Genomic DNA, 19,730 nt, shown 5'->3' with positions numbered 1-19,730 from the left:
GACGCAGAACTCCGAGCTCCACCGAGATAAACTGGTTTAGTCTTGGTTTAGTCCTGGTTTAGTCCTGGTTCAGTTCTGGTTTAGACCTGGTTTAGTCCTGGTTCAGTTCTGGTTTAGTCCTGGTTCAGTCCTGGTTCAGTTCTGGTTTAGTCCTGGTTCAGTCCTGGTTCAATCCTGGTTTAGACCTGGTTTAGTCTTGGTTTATTCCTGGTTTAGACCTGGTTCAGTCCTGGTTCAATTCTGGTTCAGTCCTGGTTTAGTCTTGGTTTAGACCTGGTTTAGACCTGGTTTAGTCCTGGTTCAGTTCTGGTATAGACCTGGTTTAGTCCTGGTTTAGACCTGGTTTATTCCTGGTTTGGACCTGGTTCAGTTCTGGTTTAGTCCTGGTTTAGTCCTGGTTCAGTCCATATACGGCGCAAAAGTCCAGCATCTTAACAGTTCTTTTGGTGAGAGTAAATTAAAAGTGCTGCAATAGTCATGTAATGTTTTACATTTTAAATACAGTAATATTGTAATGTAACAAATGACTTTGAAATGACAGTAACAAGTCATAAATAACACATTACAGTTTTAAAGTCACTTGTCCAACAGTGGATCTTGTAAAGTTGTTGTAAACTAGAAGTCAGTTTGAAAAATAAAAGCAGCCTTTCATTTACAGATCTCATCTAAATATAAAATGAACTGAACTTTGAACTAGTTCAAAATTAAAATTGTGAACTATGAACGTGAACTATTCACTTTGAACAAGTGTGAACTGAACTTTGAACTAGTTCATGAAAAGTGTGAACTTGCACAACACTGGTTCCTGTTAATACCACGGGCCGTCCTCATCTCAAATTATCACCATGAAATAAAACAGCAACATAGAACTTTGTACAAACTCACCGCATCAGCCCAGAGTTCGGGTAACAGCAGCAGCCAACAGCGCTCACAGTAGCGCGCAGCTCCTCAGGACGGGGCTGGGGTCTGGTCCTTGGTCTTCTGTTACAAGCTCGTTGGTCAGATGGTCCGGAGGCTTCATCCTCCATGTGCTGGTTCCAAACGGTGGCGAGCAAGACCAGCGCGCAATGACTGGGTCTGAGCGGGTACGTTCCGTCGTCTGCGCGCTGGTTCTGTACGGGAAAGCGAGAATGCGCTGTGGACTACAGGTCCGGGCGCGCTGCTCCTGTCCTCCGCGCTCAAGAACCACGGCTGGTTCCGAGGTGGTACAGCATCCGGACAGAAGCGTGAGTCCAGTTTGGTTTGTTAAATGTTGTTCTGAGCGTCCGTCCTCCGCGCATTTGGTTCTTCCCGGGGAAAGCGCTTCCTCAGGTCGAGGCTCCCCGCTCCAGCTCCTCTGAGCCCGGACTGAACCGGAGCTGCCCCCGCTGGTTCGGAACTCTGGTTTGGATCTAGTCCAACTGTATTTCTCACACTAGGCTAAAAGCAGGGACTTTTTTTAAGTTGCATCAATTGAATGGGCGATTGCCTATTGCCGTAAAATTATTTGGTTAATTAAAGCCTAAAATAACAAATGTTGGTTGCTGTGTGATCACGGGGAACACCGGGTCGTCTCTGTGCGTGTAGGTCCCGAACAGGGGTGCGCACCCCCAATTTTGACTCACTCTGGAGCCACACGTTCTTGCACTGATCTTTGTGTATTACGTTCTCAGTAATGGCCATTGTTGGTAAAATGATTCGAAAATGAATCGCGTCTGCGTCTGGACAACAATCTGTTACTGCCCTGGAGTCGTACAGCGCGTCATTTCAGGCAGAGGAGACGCGTGTCCCTCCCATGATGCATTTCGAATAGTCCGTTTGTCCATACTGTCTATGGTTTGGACCCGGGTTCGCGTTCACACCAGAGGAACGGCACCAAAGTTGGTCATTTGGTGCGGATTCAAGCGAACCGAGACCACCTCTTTTTTGAGGTCCCGGTCCGCTTGATTTGGTTCGGGTCCGAGTCCGATTGACGCTTTCACACCAACGCAAACGAACCGAACTAACCACTTTTGGTTCCCTAAGGGTGTTTTCACACCGACAGTATTTGGTGCGCACCCTAAGGGTCCATTCGAACCAAAAGTGGTTAGTTCGGTTCGTTTGCGTTGGTGTGAAAGCCTGAAGCGTCTCCTCTGCCTGAAATGACGCGCTGTACGACTCCAGCGCAGTAACAGATTGTTGTCCAGACGCAGACGCGATTCATTTTCGAATCATTTTACCAACAATGGCCATTACTGAGAACGTAATACACGAAGATCAGAGCAAGTACGTGCGAACGTGTGGCTCCAGAGTGAGTCAAAATTGGGGGTGCGCACCCCTGTTCGGGACCTACATGCACAGAGACGACCCGGTGTTCCCCGTGATCACGCAGCAACCAACATTTGTTATTTTAGGCTTTAATTAACCAAATAATTTCATGGCAATAGGCAATCGCCCATTCAATTGATACAACTTAAAAAAGTCCCTGTTTTTAGCCTAGTGTGAGAAATACAGTTGGACTAGATCCAAACCAGAGTCCCGAACCAGCGGGGGCAGCTCCGGTTCAGTCCGGGCTCAGAGGAGCTGGAGCGGGGAGCCTCGACCTGAGGAAGCGCTTTCCCCGGGAAGAACCAAATGCGCGGAGGACGGACGCTCAGAACAACATATAACAAACCAAACTGGACTCACGCTTCTGTCCGGATGCTGCACCACCTCGGAACCAGCCGCGGTTCTTGAGCGCGGAGGACAGGAGCAGCGCGCCCGGACCTGTGGTCCACAACACATTCTCGCTTTCCCGTACAGAACCAGCGCGCAGACGACGGAACGTACCCGCTCAGACCCAGTCATTGCGCACTGGTCTTTCTCGCCACCGTTTGGAACCAGCACATGGAGGATGAAGCCTCCGGACCATCTGACCAACGAGCTTGTAACAGAAGACCAAGGACCAGACCCCAGCCCCGTCCTGAGGAGCTGCGCGCTACGCTGAACGCTGTTGGCTGCTGCTGTTACTGTAACTCTGGGCTGATGCGGTGAGTTTGTACAAAGTTCTACATGTTGCTGTTTTATGAGTTCATGATGATAATTTGAGATGAGGACGGCCCGTGGTATTAACAGGAACATCGGTGTTGATAACTGGAGTATCGCTGTTTTACCGGGGAAACAGAGACACGTGAATCGAACCAGTTTTGGTTTGTTTGCCGGTGTGAACGCGGACCACACTGGAGTGTATTTGCTACATAATAACAATTTTATTGCCTGGTGCGGACCAAATAATCGAACTAGCGGTGTGAAAACGACCTTAATTTAGTTCTAGTTTAGACCTGATGTAGTCCTCAAGGTCGTTTTCACACCGCTAGTTCGATTATTTGGTCCGCACCAAGCAATAAAATTGTTATTATGTAGCAAATACACTCCAGTGTGGTCCGCTTTCACACCGGCAAACGAACCAAAACTGGTTCGACTGGTTCGATTGACGTGTCTCTGTTTCCCCGGTAAAACAGCGATACTCCAGTTATCAACACCGATGTTCCTGTTAATACCACGGGCCGTCCTCATCTCAAATTATCACCATGAACTCATAAAACAGCAACATGTAGAACTTTGTACAAACTCACCGCATCAGCCCAAGTTCGGGTAACAGCAGCAGCCAACAGCGCTCACAGTAGCGCGCAGCTCCTCAGGACGGGGCTGGGGTCTGCTCCTTGGTCTTCTGTCGTCCTAGAAGCGCGTTGGTCAGATGGTCCGTAGGCTCTATCCTCTATGTGCTGGTTCCAAACGGTGGCGAGCAAGACCGGTGCGCAATGACTGGGTCTAAGCGGGAACGTTCCGTCGTCTGCGCGCTGTTTCCGTGCGGGAAAAGTGAGAATGCACTGTGGACTACAGGTCCGGGCGCTGCTCCGGTTCTCCGCGCTCAAGAACCGCGGCTGGTTCCGAGGTGGTGCAGCATCCGGACAGAAGCGTGAGTCCAGTTTGGTTTGTTATATGTTGTTCTGAGCGTCCGTCCTCCGCGCATTTGGTTCTTCCCGGGGAAAGCGCTTCCTCAGGTCGAGGCTCCCCGCTCCAGCTCCTCTGAGCCCGGACTGAACCGGAGCTGCCCCCGCTGGTTCAGGACTCTGGTTTGGATCTAGTCCGACTGTATTTCTCACACTAGGCTAAAAACAGGGACTTTTTTAAGTTGTATCAATTGAATGGGCGATTGCCTATTGCCATGAAATTATTTGGTTAATTAAAGCCTAAAATAACAAATGTTGGTTGCAGTGTGATCACGGGGAACACCGGGTCGTCTCTGTGCGTGTAGGTCCAGAACAGGGGAACGCACCCCCAATTTTGACTCACTCTGGAGCCACACGTTCGCACACTGATACTTGCTCTGATCTTCGTGTATTACATTCTCTGTATTGGCCATTGTTGGTAAAATAATTCGAAAATGAATCGCGGCTGCGTCTGGACAACAATCTGTTACTGCGCTGGAGTCGTACAGCGCGTCATTTCAGGCAGAGGAGACGCGTGTCCCTCCCATGATGCATTTCGAATAGTCCGTTTGTCCATACTGTCTACGGTTTGGACCCGGGTTCGCGTTCACACCAGAGGAACCGCACCAAAGTTGGTCATTTGGTGCGGATTCAAGCGAACCGAGACCACCTCTTTTTTGCGGTCTCGGTCCGCTTGATTTGGTTCGGGTCCGAGTCCGATTGACGCTTTCACACCAACGCAAACGAACCGAACTAACCACTTTTGGTTCGAATGGACCGTTTGGTGCGCACCAAATACTGTCGGTGTGAAAACACCCTTAGTTTAGTCCTGGTTTAAGTCCTGGTTTAGACCTCATGTAGTCCTGGTTTAGATCAAATTGGTCAAAAATAGGGACACTTATTTCTTGTATAAAACTAGGACATATCAGTGGTTTTGTATAAATCTGCTGGGACGAGACACAGGCTCAAAACTGGGACTGTCCCGGGTAAATAAGGACGCCTGGTCACTCTAACTAACATGTAAAAGTTAATGAGATGTAATAGTTGCTTAAATTGTGTGTTTTGGTTCTCAGGCCAAAACAGACATCACGGGTGTGTCTCTCTGTGTTGCCAGATCTTATGACTAAAACGCTCAATAAAGCCCAAAGCTTCCTCTGTGAACACTGTGCCTTCAGCAAAGGGCATCCTAGGTTCAGTGGGAGTGCTTATTGTCATTCTTAGACTTCACTTTATTAATTCACAGTAGCTCACAAATGTCTGTTTGTCTGTAGTAAAACTAAACAGAAACATTGTGTCACCATGGTAACTACACACACACCTCCCTCTCTCCTACCCCCTCTCTCCCTGTTCCCCCTCTTTCTCTCCCTCCCTCCCCCTCTCCCAGTGTCTCCCTCTCTCCCTTCTTTTTGCTCTTTTAGTCACAGATGTTGCTTCACGTTGGGGACAATCGTAGACTTTGTGCAGCTCTTACATTCTTTGGCCTGATGTTAAAAATCGCGTTTTTGTTTCTAAGTTTCACAGCTACACCGAGCGAATGCCTCTCCCAAATGACACACACACGATTCCCAGAAACCAAGGCCCTTTTCCAGTTTCAGCGTTTACACTCACAAAAAGAACTGGACTCAAAACAACCCCCCGAAAATCTGCCACTGAAATGGGTTTAGAATGGTGTTTTTTGTTTGTAAAATATGCATAAAATGTGAAACATACAGGACATACAATCAGTGGAGGAGGAGATGCATTGTGTAACTTTTCTGGTGGAAGGTCCATCAAATTCTTTTCTCCATGCCTAGAATATTTCACAGTATGGTCTTAAACCTTTCTGTCTTTAGAGAGACCAAATTAGACCAAGTTACAGGTCAGATCTGTGGAGAGGCTACCCCGCTCACAGTCAGAATGTCTGTTTTTTTTTTTTAAGTATTTTTGAGTTTTAAAATCATGGATCCCCAAATAAAAAGTTACATAATGCATGTTTAAGTAAAAGTACAGATACCAGAGCAAAAAATAAATAAATAAAACTCAAGTAAAAGTACAAAAAAAATCGCATTGCAGATTTTGAGATCTAATAAAACTTCAATGTAGAGATGTTCATAAAGATTTGTATTTGAATTTTGTTCAGAGAAAAATTAAATCAATTGATTGTTTGTTGTTTTCTAGCTATTTGTATTTGTATATATTTATTTGCTCAAATTACAATTGTGTTCAGTGAAACCCTCAGCCTTTTCAGCAGGTTTCACACAATAATAAAAATACTTTTACTTTTCAGTCCTGCTCAAAAATGTCATAGAGTAAAAAGTACAGATACATGCTCTCAAATGAAGTAATGAAGTAAAACTAAAAAGTATCCACTTTAAAATTATTAAAATTATTTAAGTAAAGTACACATGCTAGTACTTTAGTACTTTCACGGACATCACATTTACATTTTGTTCCACCACTGCATACAGTAACAGATTATAAGCACGTTTCACAACTTTCAGAGACCAGAGCAGAGTTTTGCAATTACGATAAAGTTAACAGCAACTAACATGCAAACCGTGCACTTCCTGATTAGATGCAAACAGTATGCACCGGACTTACATTGACCTCAAGAGCTGCACTGGGGCGAGCTGTAATAAGGAATGAGGCATGAGTTCATAAGGAGAACATGCAAACCCCACACAGAGACCCCACACTCAGGAATCGAGCCCACAACCTCATAGTGAGAGGGATAACTACTCTGCCATCATAATGCCTTCAAAAGTATGATAAGTATGTACTCACTCAAGGTTGACTTCGTAAGACTTCCTAGGAGTCAAGAAGAAGAAGTTCACCAACAGCGTCACCAACAGGAGACCGGTGAAGAGCGTGAGGACTGGTTAAGGGTGGATCACTCAACTGTGTGTTCAAATACAAGAAAAATACTTCAACTGTGACAAAGTACTACTACTACTGTCACACTATACACCAATACAGCTACTACTACTATAATGTTGTTACTAGTGATGAGGGATCAGTACCAAAATAAGGTACTACTTCCATTACTATTATCACTACTACTACTGCTACTACTGCTTCTACTATTGCTACTACTATACTGCTACTACTAATTCTACTGCTAAAACTACTACCACTACTACATTCACTACTACTTGCCATAGTATCACATGGTAAAACTACTAAAAATACTACTTGACATAGCATTACACATTAAAACGACTAAAACTACTACTTGACATAGCATTACACATTAAAACGACTAAAACTACTACTTGACATAGCATTACACATTAAAACTACTAAAACTACTACTTGACATAGCATTACACATTAAAACTACTACTTGACATAGCATTACACATTAAAACTACTAAAACTACTACTTGACATAGCATTACACATTAAAACTACTAAAACTACTACTTGACATAGCATTACATGGTATCAGAGCAAAACAAAAATAACTCCTCATTAGTTACCAAAAGTTACCACTACTATTTGTCACTACAGCTGTGTAAAAGCTTGAAGTACTAATGTAAATACAAAAAAAATATGTCTTGCCATTTAAAAACAAAGTATAAACAAGTCACTACTACTGCAACTACTTTACTTACATCTTAGGTACAACAAGTTAATAATACTGTTAATACTAGTGCAGAAATGACCTCTACTATCTAAAAGTTGCCAATGACTTTTACTCAGCAAAAACTGGAGGGTTAAAATTTCAGGGTGAAATATTTCAGTTGTTTTTAACACAAAAAGTGTTATTTTAACTATTGGAAAGTTAAATGGGGATTCAGGTTGGGGTTATTTTGAGCTGATATGGTTGAAGTTAATTCAACTTCCCCTGGTGTTAATTCAACTTCACTTAGAGTTAATTCAACTTCTCTTAGTGTTAATTTGGTACTTCCCCCACACCACTTCGAACTCCTGTGAGAGAAGATCAGTTTGAGCCATTTTTTAAATATAATTTGATCTTAAATCAACTAAAATACAGTGTAAAAATAAAACACCTCTGTGTATTGTTTATCTAAATCAGGATAACCCTACAAAGTGTTATCCATTTATTCTCAAAACGTTAATGCAACTTGATTTCGGGGTTAAACAGGAACTTTGGTCCAGTGTTACTTGATTAACATTTCCAAAAATGTTAAATTAACTTTAGAACAGATTGGACTCATATAAACCCTGAGAAAATGTTCAAATTCTGTGAGAGTCAATTTTAACACTTCACTCTTTTCTGTGTATTGTCATTATGAGTACAATTACTTCTACTGCTACTAATACTATTACTATTCTTGCTGCTACTGCTGCTGTTGCTACTACTATTACTACCACCACTACGACTGCTACTACTACAAATACTACCCCTATTTCTACTACCAATACTACTGTTGCTGTTGTGGCTCCTACTACTACTGCTGCTACAACTTCTACTACTGCTTCTGCTGCTACTATATCTACTACCACTTCTGTCATAGTAATGTTTGTAAAGGATATCAGTGGTTGAGGATCCTGATGGCCGCTCGTCTGAACAAGCTGAAGGGGCTGAAGTGGAAACAGGAAGAGTCTGCGTTGAACCTGGAGAGGACATTTCCCTTGGAAACCACAACGAATGTCTGCGGGGTCAAAGGGGAGAAGTCACAAGGACAATGGTACATAAGTACATAAGTATTCTGAAGGGAATTTAGTGGGTTTTTTTTAGGCTTGTTGTCGTGTACCCCCCCTCGGCCACAGGAGAGCTCACCCGGGTGGGGTAAAAAGATGAAGGTTTTGGCGTAAATTCCATTGAAGGGCCCCTGACATTCAGATGAAGATGTTCATAATGCTTTATTTTAGTAAATGTATAGCTGTTGGAGCATTACAGATTAAGAGTGATTAATTTAGATCATAGAGGTATTTTTGTGACCTATGTTAGCCTAAGATACTTGTTTTGTTTCGTTTTAATCTGATTTGTTTCTTTTACTTTGATTTGTTTAAATTCTTTCAACTTAATTTCTAGGTTTGGGTTGGTTTGCATTAATTTTTGTAACCATTATGTTTGTGTAAGGACTTTCTGTTCTTTTGACAGTTGTCCTTTATTTGACACTGATGTACGAAACCTATATGTTATGCGGCGCGTGGGAGGCCTGTAAACAATGCGGGTGCGAGCTTCCTGCTTGTGTTATCGAAGTTAAACGATATTTTTTGAGTGTAGTAAATGATATTTACCTTGTGTTATTGAAGAAATGATATTTTTTGAGTGTAGTAAATGATATTTATCTTGTGTTATTGAAGAAATGATATTTTTGAGTATACATTGTGGTTTTAAAGCTATGTGATATTTTTTGAGTGTAGTCAGAGTTATTTGCATTGTGTCTTTAAAGCTGAGTGATTTTCTGAGGGTTATTACAGTGATTAGAAAAAAGGTAGTGAGGCCCAGGCTGCGTAATTTAGCCCTGGTCCTTTCAACACTTGTCTATTTTATTCTGCTGATGCATTAAGTGTACAGGATGACCCAGTGAACTCTTTTCTAACTGTTCCATTCTCCTTTGGTACTTTCTAAAGAGGGAGTGCTACACTTGTATGGATTATTCATTCTAAACACATCACTTATTTACATCACCATGTTACCTTTGCTTGTGTTGCAGGTGCTATATTTGCAGAAAACAACATATTAAAATGTGACTTTGCTCTCTGTGCTAAGTCACTCCCCCTTCAACTTCAGCACTACCACAGGGAAGGAGGGTTTGAATAAGGCCCTGGAGAGATCACTAAAATACTCTTGCATAAAATAAACTTGCATGGATGACATACAGTATATTTTTGCAGTGGTCACGCTGGGGGTGTTCTACATGCATCTCTAATGGTGGATTGGTTATTAGTTTCCAGAGTTGGGGACTTGCAATTCGTGACTTGGACTCAAGTCAGACTATTGAGTCACTATTTTTAAAACTAGAGACTTGACTTGATAAAACAGACAAAGACTTTAGATTCACCTTGGACTTGAAGGTTAATGACTTGGGACTTGACTTGGACTTGACCCTGTGACTTGAGAAGACTTGATGCTTCTCCTAAAAATATATATGTTTTTAGAAAATACGTTTCTCTTTTCAGCTGATAAATGTGGTGCTGAATTTTACAGGAACAAACTGGAACATGTCCCTCTCACTTCTCTATTTGGTTCTTTGGATGTAACTGAAGTACTGTGATGTGATGTGATGTCTTCAAATGTACTACAGTAATTTACTGTACAATACAGTACAATACAGTACAATACAGTATAATACAGTAAAACAGAGGGAACTACAAAGAACATGATCCTTCCATTTCAGTGCAGACTACTTGACAAAGTAACTGTTATTTAGCACTTTTAAATCTGACCGTAATGATTCACACTAAGATCATGTCAAAACATTTAAAAAGGAAAAAATTACATTTCCACAACTCTTATCTAAATATTTATATATAAATATACCAAGATTTTTAAGTATGATTTAGTTTAAAATTCATATAAATGGCAAAAATCGAAGCTATATTTGGTACTTTGGTTTAAAGACCTGAAATGACTTGAAGCTCAAAGCAGACGACTTGGACTTGACTTGGATTTATGGGCTAGTGATTCAAGACTTGACTTGGACTTGCCTTTCTTTGACTTGGGACTTGACTTGGACTTGAAGTCAAAGACTTGAGACTTGTAAAATAATGACTTGGTCCCACCTCTGTTAGTTACTATAGTGACAGAATGCATACATTAGTGATCACTGCCAAATAAGTTTTAAGACAGTCTGAAAACTCAGACCACCAAAAAAAATTACAAAATGGATTTAATAAACACATTTTCAGGAGCCTGTGATCAGTCTGAGCCTTCATGGTCCCGTTTAGGAGTTATTGTTACTGTTACTGTTTTTTCTGTGTGAGAGACTTGTTTAAGTGCACAAATCAGCTCACCTGATGTACTTCCAGCTAAGTCAGCTCTTTCTGCTCAGATTATGTTCAAATAAAGTACAAATTAAAATCTTAACAGCACTTCAGACAGAACTACACTGCAAAAAACAAAATCTAGCCAAGTTAAGATGTCTTGGATTAAGAAAGTTTTATCATGATTTGAGTAAATTCCACTTGAAAAGTTAAATTATCTAACAGTGGAACAAGACTTTTTGTACTTACAATATGAGAATACATCTTACAACACTTAAAATAAGAAAAACAACTTTTTGCTCTTAAAATAAGAAACTAAATCTAAGGTTGCTTGAATTAAGAAAAACACACTTCCATTGGTAGCTCATTTTACTTATCAAGTTGAATCTACTCAAATAAAATCAAATGTTCTCATTTTAACAAGATGTTGCTTTTTTTTTTTTTTTTTTTTTTTTTTTCCCCAGTGAATGTCTACGGTTACGGTCACTCCCCCATGGAATGTTAATGACATCAGCAGCAAAGTATCAAGAAAAAATTTGACAGTGATTGAAGAGAGTCAGTGGGACAGATTGATAGGCAAAGACATAGCCTATTATTGTTGCTGTTGCTACTACTAGTACTACTACTATTACTACTACTTCTACTACTACTACATCTACTACTGAGTATGTTTCCCTTAGCAACCTGCCTGCTACTTGCTATGCACCAAAGTCTGTCTATTGAAATACTGTGTTGAGATAACAGTACTGCTATATGAATACAACTATTTTGGCTACTAGGTCCTGAGAAACTTTAGTAAGAAGGTCAGTTGATAGTGAAACCTTTTGTGATTGGTAGAAGGGGTCAGGATCCTCCAATGGGACATCTTGAAGCTCAGGGGGCGGGGCTCCATAGAAAAACGGCAGGACTTTCCCAGACTCCAGTTCAGGAGCTGGTTTCAGGTGGTAGTCCTCTTCCACCTGAGGGACATATATTTACAGTACATTTACACATCACATTGATTTGAAATATTTAAAGTGCAAATATTTTACTCTATTCTCTGTTCTAATGTAGTTTCTTCATCACAGACAGACCTGGAGTTATGTTTTGTTTCATTCACACACATTTAAAACACAAACTACTGCAGATTTAGGTTGAGTTTCTCTCTCAAAAAGAAAACAGTCCGTTCCACCTTCCATCATGTGATAATACAAGAAGTGCTCCACTGTGCTCCATTAGAATCATTTGGATCATTTTAGTCTTTGAATTGCCCATTTCCACTAAACAAAAGGTAAAAAGTAGCTGTTAACTTCAAAATTACCTCTTCATGACATCACAAGGTGGAAGAGAGCATTTTGAGCTTTGGAGATGTAGACAGAATAATAATAAAGAGTGACTCAAACATGTGTGAATGAAACAAGACACAGCTCCAGGCATGCTTCCAAGGACTTAACAACATTATAACCCTTAAAGCTAATCCATGAATAGCTAAAAATAATCCTTAATAATCTTTAAAGGTGCATTGTGTAACTTTTCTGGTGCAGGGTCGGTCAAATGTTTATTAATTACTTTTTTCGGGAATATTCCATTACTTTAAATAGCTCTACCTTACATTTATTTAATTACAGCTGGTTTTATAACTCAATGATACAGAGAAAAACAGGCATTCTGACTGTGAGCAGGGGTCACTTCCCCACAGATCTGACCTGTAACACAGTCTGGTTTGGTCTCCATGAAGATAAAAGGGTTTAATAGATGATATCACATCATTCTATTGGCCAATATTTATTAACACAGATGGGGACAACTAAAATGAATATTGTTAAAATGCTAAATTATGTTGTAACACAGTGACTTATTGAGTTTAGTTAATAATTGAAAATACCAGGTTCGACATTTGTGAATTTACCTTTTGGATATTTCATGGTAAAGCACAATGTAATCAAAAGGGAAATCTGGCCCTTGCTCCACATCTGGGAGTATGACAACATCACATTCTAGAATCTGAAAACCACCAGTACTTTAGGGTTTGTAAGTCTCTACGTCACAGGTGTCAAACATAAGGCCCGGGGGCCAGATCCGGCCCTCCAAGACCTTTAATCTGGCCCTCAGCTGATTTTCTACTAAAATATTGTAATTATATTTTCTATTAAAATCTTGTTAATTTTCTGTGGTGTTTATCACAGCAGCGTCTCCAGCGTCTCTGTACGTGGCCCCTCCCACCAGAGCAGCACAAATGAAGACTTGTCTCTTTCCAAATGCTCTTAAAGGGCGATCGTTTTGACTGTTGACCGTGACACCCTCATAAGAAAAATGTCCAAAATGAGAAAAGTGGAGCCGAGTGCAGGATTTTCCAAGAAAAATTGACTTATTCCTATTTACATACAAGTTCATGTTAAAACATTGTGTTGAAATTGTATTTTTCTTAAAGTTTCAGGTTGTTCATAATATTATAATATTTTGTAAAAGAGTTCATCAGTTAAAAAAGATTTCTGTAATAGATTTGTGTTTCTCTGCACAAATATTTAAACCTATTGTTATTTTTGGGGTTTGTATGACATGAGTTTTCTGATCCGGCCCCCTTTGAGATCAAAGTAGGTTGGATACGGCCCCCGGACCAAAATGAGTTTGACACCCCTGCTCTACGTCATAATCCTATTTCCAGGTCCAAGCCGCAGCTGCTACTGATACACAGGTAAAAAATGCTGCAGTGTTGTATACCCGCTGTTTGAACAGATCAGAAACCAACACTAATGATGAGGAGAAACTGCTATTCTTTTGTTTCCCAGTTGATGGATATCTGCCGTAGCTATTCGTCCATATCGCCATTATGTTCTCCCATTGCAATTTATATCCACAACAGAGAGAAATGTCTAAACCCTAACCCTAACACTAGCCAGGCTGGCACCACCTAGTGCCTCCTCTGAATTTCATTTCTCTCCAGTGACTAGGTCAGGAATCAGAATACACTAGACGGTTCGCAAAAACCCCGGAAGTGCGAGTCCGGGCACCAGCCAGATTCTGTATTCTGTGTTGGCAACTATTCCCGAGACTGAAGATTTAAAGCCAGAACAAAGAAAATGTTTGGAGAATTTTATCAAGGGGAAAGACGTTATTGCCCTTCTTCCTACGGGATTTGGAGAAAGCTTAATATACCAGTTAGCACCGTTAGCGGAGCATTACATACATCACAGCCAAATAGCAGCGATTGGTTAAATGATAAAAAGTATCCGCCTACCGTTGAGTGAATGAATCCTAATGCTGTGAGGTCAGACGATTTCTATGAAGTGAAACCGGCTGATGAATCAGGCTACCCTAACACTGTATTAAATTAGAAATTACTAGCTAACTTATCATTTCTGGCTAGGCTACCTAGCTGCTAACACTAACTCACCTTGACTTCATAAACTTTCTTCTTTCCCCAGGATGCCTGGACCTTACACTTTATAATGCCACCCTAAAACACGTCTGGTTTGATCTCCATGAAGAAAGAAAGGTTTAATACCATACTGTGAAACATTCCAGAAAAAGCAATAACATGTCCACAGAAAAAACTATTTGATGGACCCTCCACTAGAAAAGTTACACAATGCACCTTTAATTTACCGTAGACTTGTGACTTCACCTGTTTGTTCTTTGAGTCGGAGCATTTCTTGATCTGTTCCAGTGACTCTGGAGTGAAGCGCCTGAACACTTCAGTGCCCACAGGGGGCAGCCGAGAGGCCACCCGGCTCTTGTGCAGTGCCGTTCGGACATCACTGTCACTCAGCAGACTCGACCTGGACACAAGACACAACACAGCTGAGACCACCATACCAACGCTTTCTACATGAAACACGAAATCTGATGTTATCTGATCTTAACCTCAACAGACTACAACTACTACTACTACTACTACTACTACTACTATTAAATCTACAACACTACTACTACTGCTTGAAGACTAAATTCATAAAGATTGTTACGTAATTGCACTGCTATAACTCTCTGCTCTTGGTGCCACTACTAAAATACTGCAAATACTGCTACTATTCCCACTACTGCTAGTACTACTACTACTGCTACTACAAAAACTACTACTCCTACTACCAATACTGCAGAATCTAAGACTAAATTCATCATGACTTTTACTACATGCTACTTTTCTTATATAATGTCTGCTACTTTTGCTACCACTACTACTACTACTGCTAAAACTACTGCTACTGCAACAACAACAACAACAACTACTACTACTACTACTAGTACTACTACTACTACTACTACTAATAACACAAAATCTAAGACAAAATTCATAATGATTTTTACATGCTACTGAAGCTATAACTACAAATACTTCTGCAGCTTCTCTTATATGATGTGTGCTACTTTTACTACAACTACTTCTACTGCTAAAACTACTGCTATAGCAACAACAACTACTACTACTACTCCTCCTCCTACTACTACTACTACTACTACCAGTAATACAAAATCTAAGACAAAATTCATGATGACTTTTACTACATGCTACTGAAGCTATATGCAATTTTTCTTCCAAGATTTCTGCTACTGTTGCTACTGCTACTACTGCTACTACTATATCTATTACACTATTACTACTGCTTGAAGACTAAATGCATAATGACTGTTACGTAACTGCATCATTTTACTGATGATGGTGCAACAAGTACTATACTTCCAACACTGCATACTGCTACTACTCACTATTACTACTTTCTGAACCTCAAGTGATCAAATGATTTTCGTGTTTTGTTATTTTAACTACTACTATTACTACTACTACTGCTGCTGCTACTACTACCAGTACTACAAAATCTATTAAATCTACAACAGTACTACTATTACTTGAAGACTACTTTCATAATGACTTTTACTACATGCTCCTGAAACTATAACTACTAATACTTCTGCAACTTTTCTTATATGAAGTCTACTTTTGCTGCTACTACTTCTACTACTTCTACTACTTCTACTACTACTACTACTACTACTACCATCACTACAACACTACACATACTCAAACTTGAAGGCTAAATTCATAATGACTTTTACTACATTCATTACATGCCACAAAACTTTAACTAGTACTACTTCTGCAACTTTTCTTCTCCAATTTCTGCTACTGCTACTACTACTAATACTACTGTCTACTGTCTACTACCAATACTGCAAAATCTACAATACTACTATTACTACTTTAAGACTAAATTCATAATGACTTTTACTACATACTACTAAAATTATAACTACTAATACTTCTGCAACTTTTCTTCTTCTATTTCTGGTATTGTATAAAGCCTCACTAACATTTTTTGTCAAGAATAGAACAAATTAAAAAATGTTTTTTTTTGTGTTTGTTTTCACTTTTTTCATGTTTGCAGTTTTTTTTTACTCATCCAGTGTAAATATATGTCTGTAATTGATAGTAGCAGTAGCAGTAGTAGTATTTGCATTTGCATTTGCAGAACTCACAGTTGGGCGTTGTTGAGTTTGAGTTCTTTGTCTGTCTCCAGGAGCTCTCCTCTCTCTTTGCGCGCGCTCCACAGCTCAAGAAAGGGGGTCCTCATGGCTCCGTGTGCTACAGGAACTGAGGGGCCGGAAAACACAGACCTAACGCTTTATACAGACACGCACACACACACACACACACAGACGCGCACAGACACACAGGCACGGGGGGGAGGGTTATGTAACTGCACTGATATTACTCTAAACCATTCATTTTACTGGGACTGCTGCTGCTGGTGCTACTACTAAAACTACTGTTACTACTACAAATCATTTTTATATAGCATGTTTCCACCTTCAAGGCTCAAAGCTCTTTACATCAATAAGCCACTCACCCATTCACACACACACTCATACATCAGTGTACACAGACACTGGGATGAGGTGTCTTGCCCAAGGACACAAACACAGCATTCATCTGTGGGAGCTGGAATCACACCACCAATTTGTGGGTTTATGTCAAGAGCGGGATTCAAACTACCAAACTTCTATTACTACTACTACTACTACTAATACAACTAATACTACGACTACTACTTCAACTACTTCATAATGACTTTTACACAAGTGCACTGCCACAACTCTCTACACTATTCATTTTACTGTGACTGCTGCTGCTGTTACTAGTAAAAATATTGCAACTACTGCTACTACTAATACTACTATTACTACAACACTACAATTACTTGAAGACTAAATTCTTTACTTTTACTACATGCTACTAAAATTATAACGATTAATACTTCTGCCACTTTTCTTCTCCTATTTCTGCTATGACTACTTTATAATAACTAGACCTTAAAGAACATAATATAAAGTCTGAATTGACTTTTGCATGGCTGAAATGTAAATGGTATATTTTGGTATTTTATTCAACCACATCAACAGTTTGACTAGAGGTTCCATCACAGATGTCACACTTCAACTTCTACTACAACACAGCAAATCTGAACATGTTTATACTGTTAAAAAGTACAACCACAACTACTGCTGGTACTAGTATTACTGATATTGATACTTTGATGCTGATGTCATCAACATTCCCTGGGGTGTGATGCTAATTGTTAGCACTGCTCTGTTTGAAGTGCTGTTACTCATGTTAGGCTTTAATCTGAGCTTTGTTTTAACACAGTCTGAGCAGAAAGAGTACAGTACAGTTAGAACTACAGCAGGTGAGCTGATCTGTGCTGTTAAACAAGTCTCTCACACACAGTGTTGCCAGATTGGGCGGGTGTCCACCCTGTTGGGCTTCTTTGACTACGCTGGGTGGGGAGGGAAGCCTTGGGCGGGAAGATAATATTAGGGCTTTCAACAAGTTTGGGCGTTTTTTTCTTTTCACAGAAATCAACGTAATATGAAATAATGCAATAACGCAATAACACAACAACGCAATAACACAATAACACGAGGGACAGTGTGGGACTTTCACTCCTGTCCAGTCTTATGGAGGTGCTCCAGCCTGTGCACAAATGAATGGACGTCCTCTACGTTCAGACCTCCCGGTGTTCAACTATTACAGAGATTTAATTCTTGATCTGGATGTGTGAGTGGGCAGGCTATGAGCTTGCTGTTCTTGCAGTAGATGAGGCTATAGGCGATCACTGATAAACTTTACTTTTATTTGTGATGAAAATGCTGTTCTACATTTTACAAACGGTGTTACAGAACATGTTTTCTCAATACTGGCTGTCATGGCTGGTGCTCCCCTCCCTGTGTGTGTGTGAGTGTGTGTGTGGGCGGAGTCTCCTGGTCCTGATTCGTCGCACCTGCAAGCAATCAAGAGCCATCTACTTCAGACCTGCTCACCTGTGAGACTCTGCCAGATTGTTAGCTACCTACACACGGTGAACCTCCTGGCTCCTCATTCCGAGTTTTTGTAATTCTTACCTTTTCGCTTCGACGTTTTCACTTACCCGCGTTCTCTGCTCACCAGTGTTCCCTGCCGTCTCCAGTCCTGCTCCAAGCCCTGCTCCAGCCCTGCTCCAGCCCTGCTCCAGCCCGGCTCCAAGCCCTGCTCCAGCCCTGCTCCTGCCCTGCTCCAGTCCTGCCTCCAGTCCTGCCTCCAGCCCTGCTCCAGCCCTGCTCCTGCCCTGCTCCAGCCCTGCTCCAGCCCTGCCTCCATTTTGTAAAATAAATTCACCTTTTATTTTTACCTGGTCTGTTGTCCATTTTTGGGTCCCTCCTCTGCTTAACCACATCACTGGCGATGTTTTTAAAAGGCCAACAACAAAGATTAAATTCTGTGACAAAATGTTGTTTGGTGTTTTTTGCTGAAGAATCAGAGAGTGCAGAGCGCCAAATGCCAGGTTCAGTGTGATCCATAGACTGTTTATATAAATGGACATAGCAATCCTGCTAACCATCACGTTCCAAACAGGAAGTGAACATGGACACGCTTCCAGCTCCACTGGCTCCAGCTCCACTTCAGTTTATATTGAATAAACCTCAGTAAGCCTCATTTGACTGGAGACAAATGCTATGAGGGGACTTCACGGTCCCCTGGTCCCCTTCTTTATTATTTCCTGGATCTTTGTGTGAATGGGACTGAGGGGCCCACCCATGGGCCCAGATCCCTCCCACTGCCACGCCCACCACTGCCATAATAGCAACTCCAACATGCCGTATATCTCTGTAATCAGAGGAAACTTAGCAGAGCAGCCAAATAAATCATTTTCAGATGAAATGAACACAGCTCAGTTAAAGAGCAAATAAGTCCCCAAATGTCACCACCTAGCTGCATTGTTAAATGTTACACTTTTAGACTAAGCTTTTGCAAAAAACTATTCTAATGCATCTGTACATAAGAAAGTTATATATCAATGGGAAGCATAAAATCACCTGAATCCATACTAATGTAAATCAGTATCATATGTGTTTGTTTATCCCTAACTATAACCAAACTAGAAGTCAAAATGTGCAGCCAGAATAGGTGAAAAACTGAATTATAATTTTAAATAAATGTTCCCCTTTGCTGTTTTTCCATTCAAAGTTGTTCACTCAGACCTAAAACTCAAAGTTTTGGCTAAACCAGGCACATAAATAATAATGATCACAGGATGAAGGATTCTGCTGGTGTTTTCAGCTCATGGCCCCGCCCACATCTGCTTGCTGGCGGCCATTTTGCTAGTGTTAGCATTAGATTTGTGATACATGTAAATGTACAAAAACAATCCAGCAAAAAGAAAGGAAACAGTGCCTATTTCAGTGTTTTTCAACCTTTTTTGAGCCACGGCACATTTTTTATGTTGGAAAAATCTTGCGGCACACCACTAACCAAAATGTTACAAAAATTACACTATATAGTATATTTAATTACAATATAATTTCTACATTAATTTCTACTTACTCAGTGTGAGACCTGCGCCTGTTTAGATGAACACAAAGCTGATATCCTGGCAGGAATAGAAGAAAGACACACATGAAGCTCTTCAT

General features: G+C 40.8%; 1 protein-coding gene across 1 annotated transcript in view; it reads right to left on the bottom strand.

The window, feature by feature from the left end:
- The window catches only part of LOC110163792 (sodium channel protein type 4 subunit alpha A-like), a 78,735-nt gene extending 62,367 nt beyond the window's left edge, over positions 1-16,368 (bottom strand). Inside the window, exons 1-5 of the mRNA XM_055155338.1 lie at positions 16,263-16,368; positions 14,413-14,566; positions 11,630-11,767; positions 8,409-8,527; positions 6,693-6,776 (exon numbers count right to left, since the gene is read on the bottom strand). Of these exons, the coding sequence (XP_055011313.1) occupies positions 6,693-6,776; positions 8,409-8,527; positions 11,630-11,767; positions 14,413-14,566; positions 16,263-16,357 (590 nt within the window). The 5' untranslated portion in view covers positions 16,358-16,368. The remainder of the gene's footprint in view (positions 1-6,692; positions 6,777-8,408; positions 8,528-11,629; positions 11,768-14,412; positions 14,567-16,262) is intronic.
- Positions 16,369-19,730: the final 3,362 nt, after the last annotated feature.

Source organism: Boleophthalmus pectinirostris, unplaced genomic scaffold (assembly GCF_026225935.1).
Source record: "Boleophthalmus pectinirostris isolate CB_2022bp ecotype Guang Dong unplaced genomic scaffold, ASM2622593v1 HiC_scaffold_2, whole genome shotgun sequence".
Taxonomy (NCBI): domain Eukaryota; kingdom Metazoa; phylum Chordata; class Actinopteri; order Gobiiformes; family Gobiidae; genus Boleophthalmus; species Boleophthalmus pectinirostris.
Note: the sequence above shows the minus strand (reverse complement) of the source record. Positions and strands in the feature narration are given on the sequence as shown.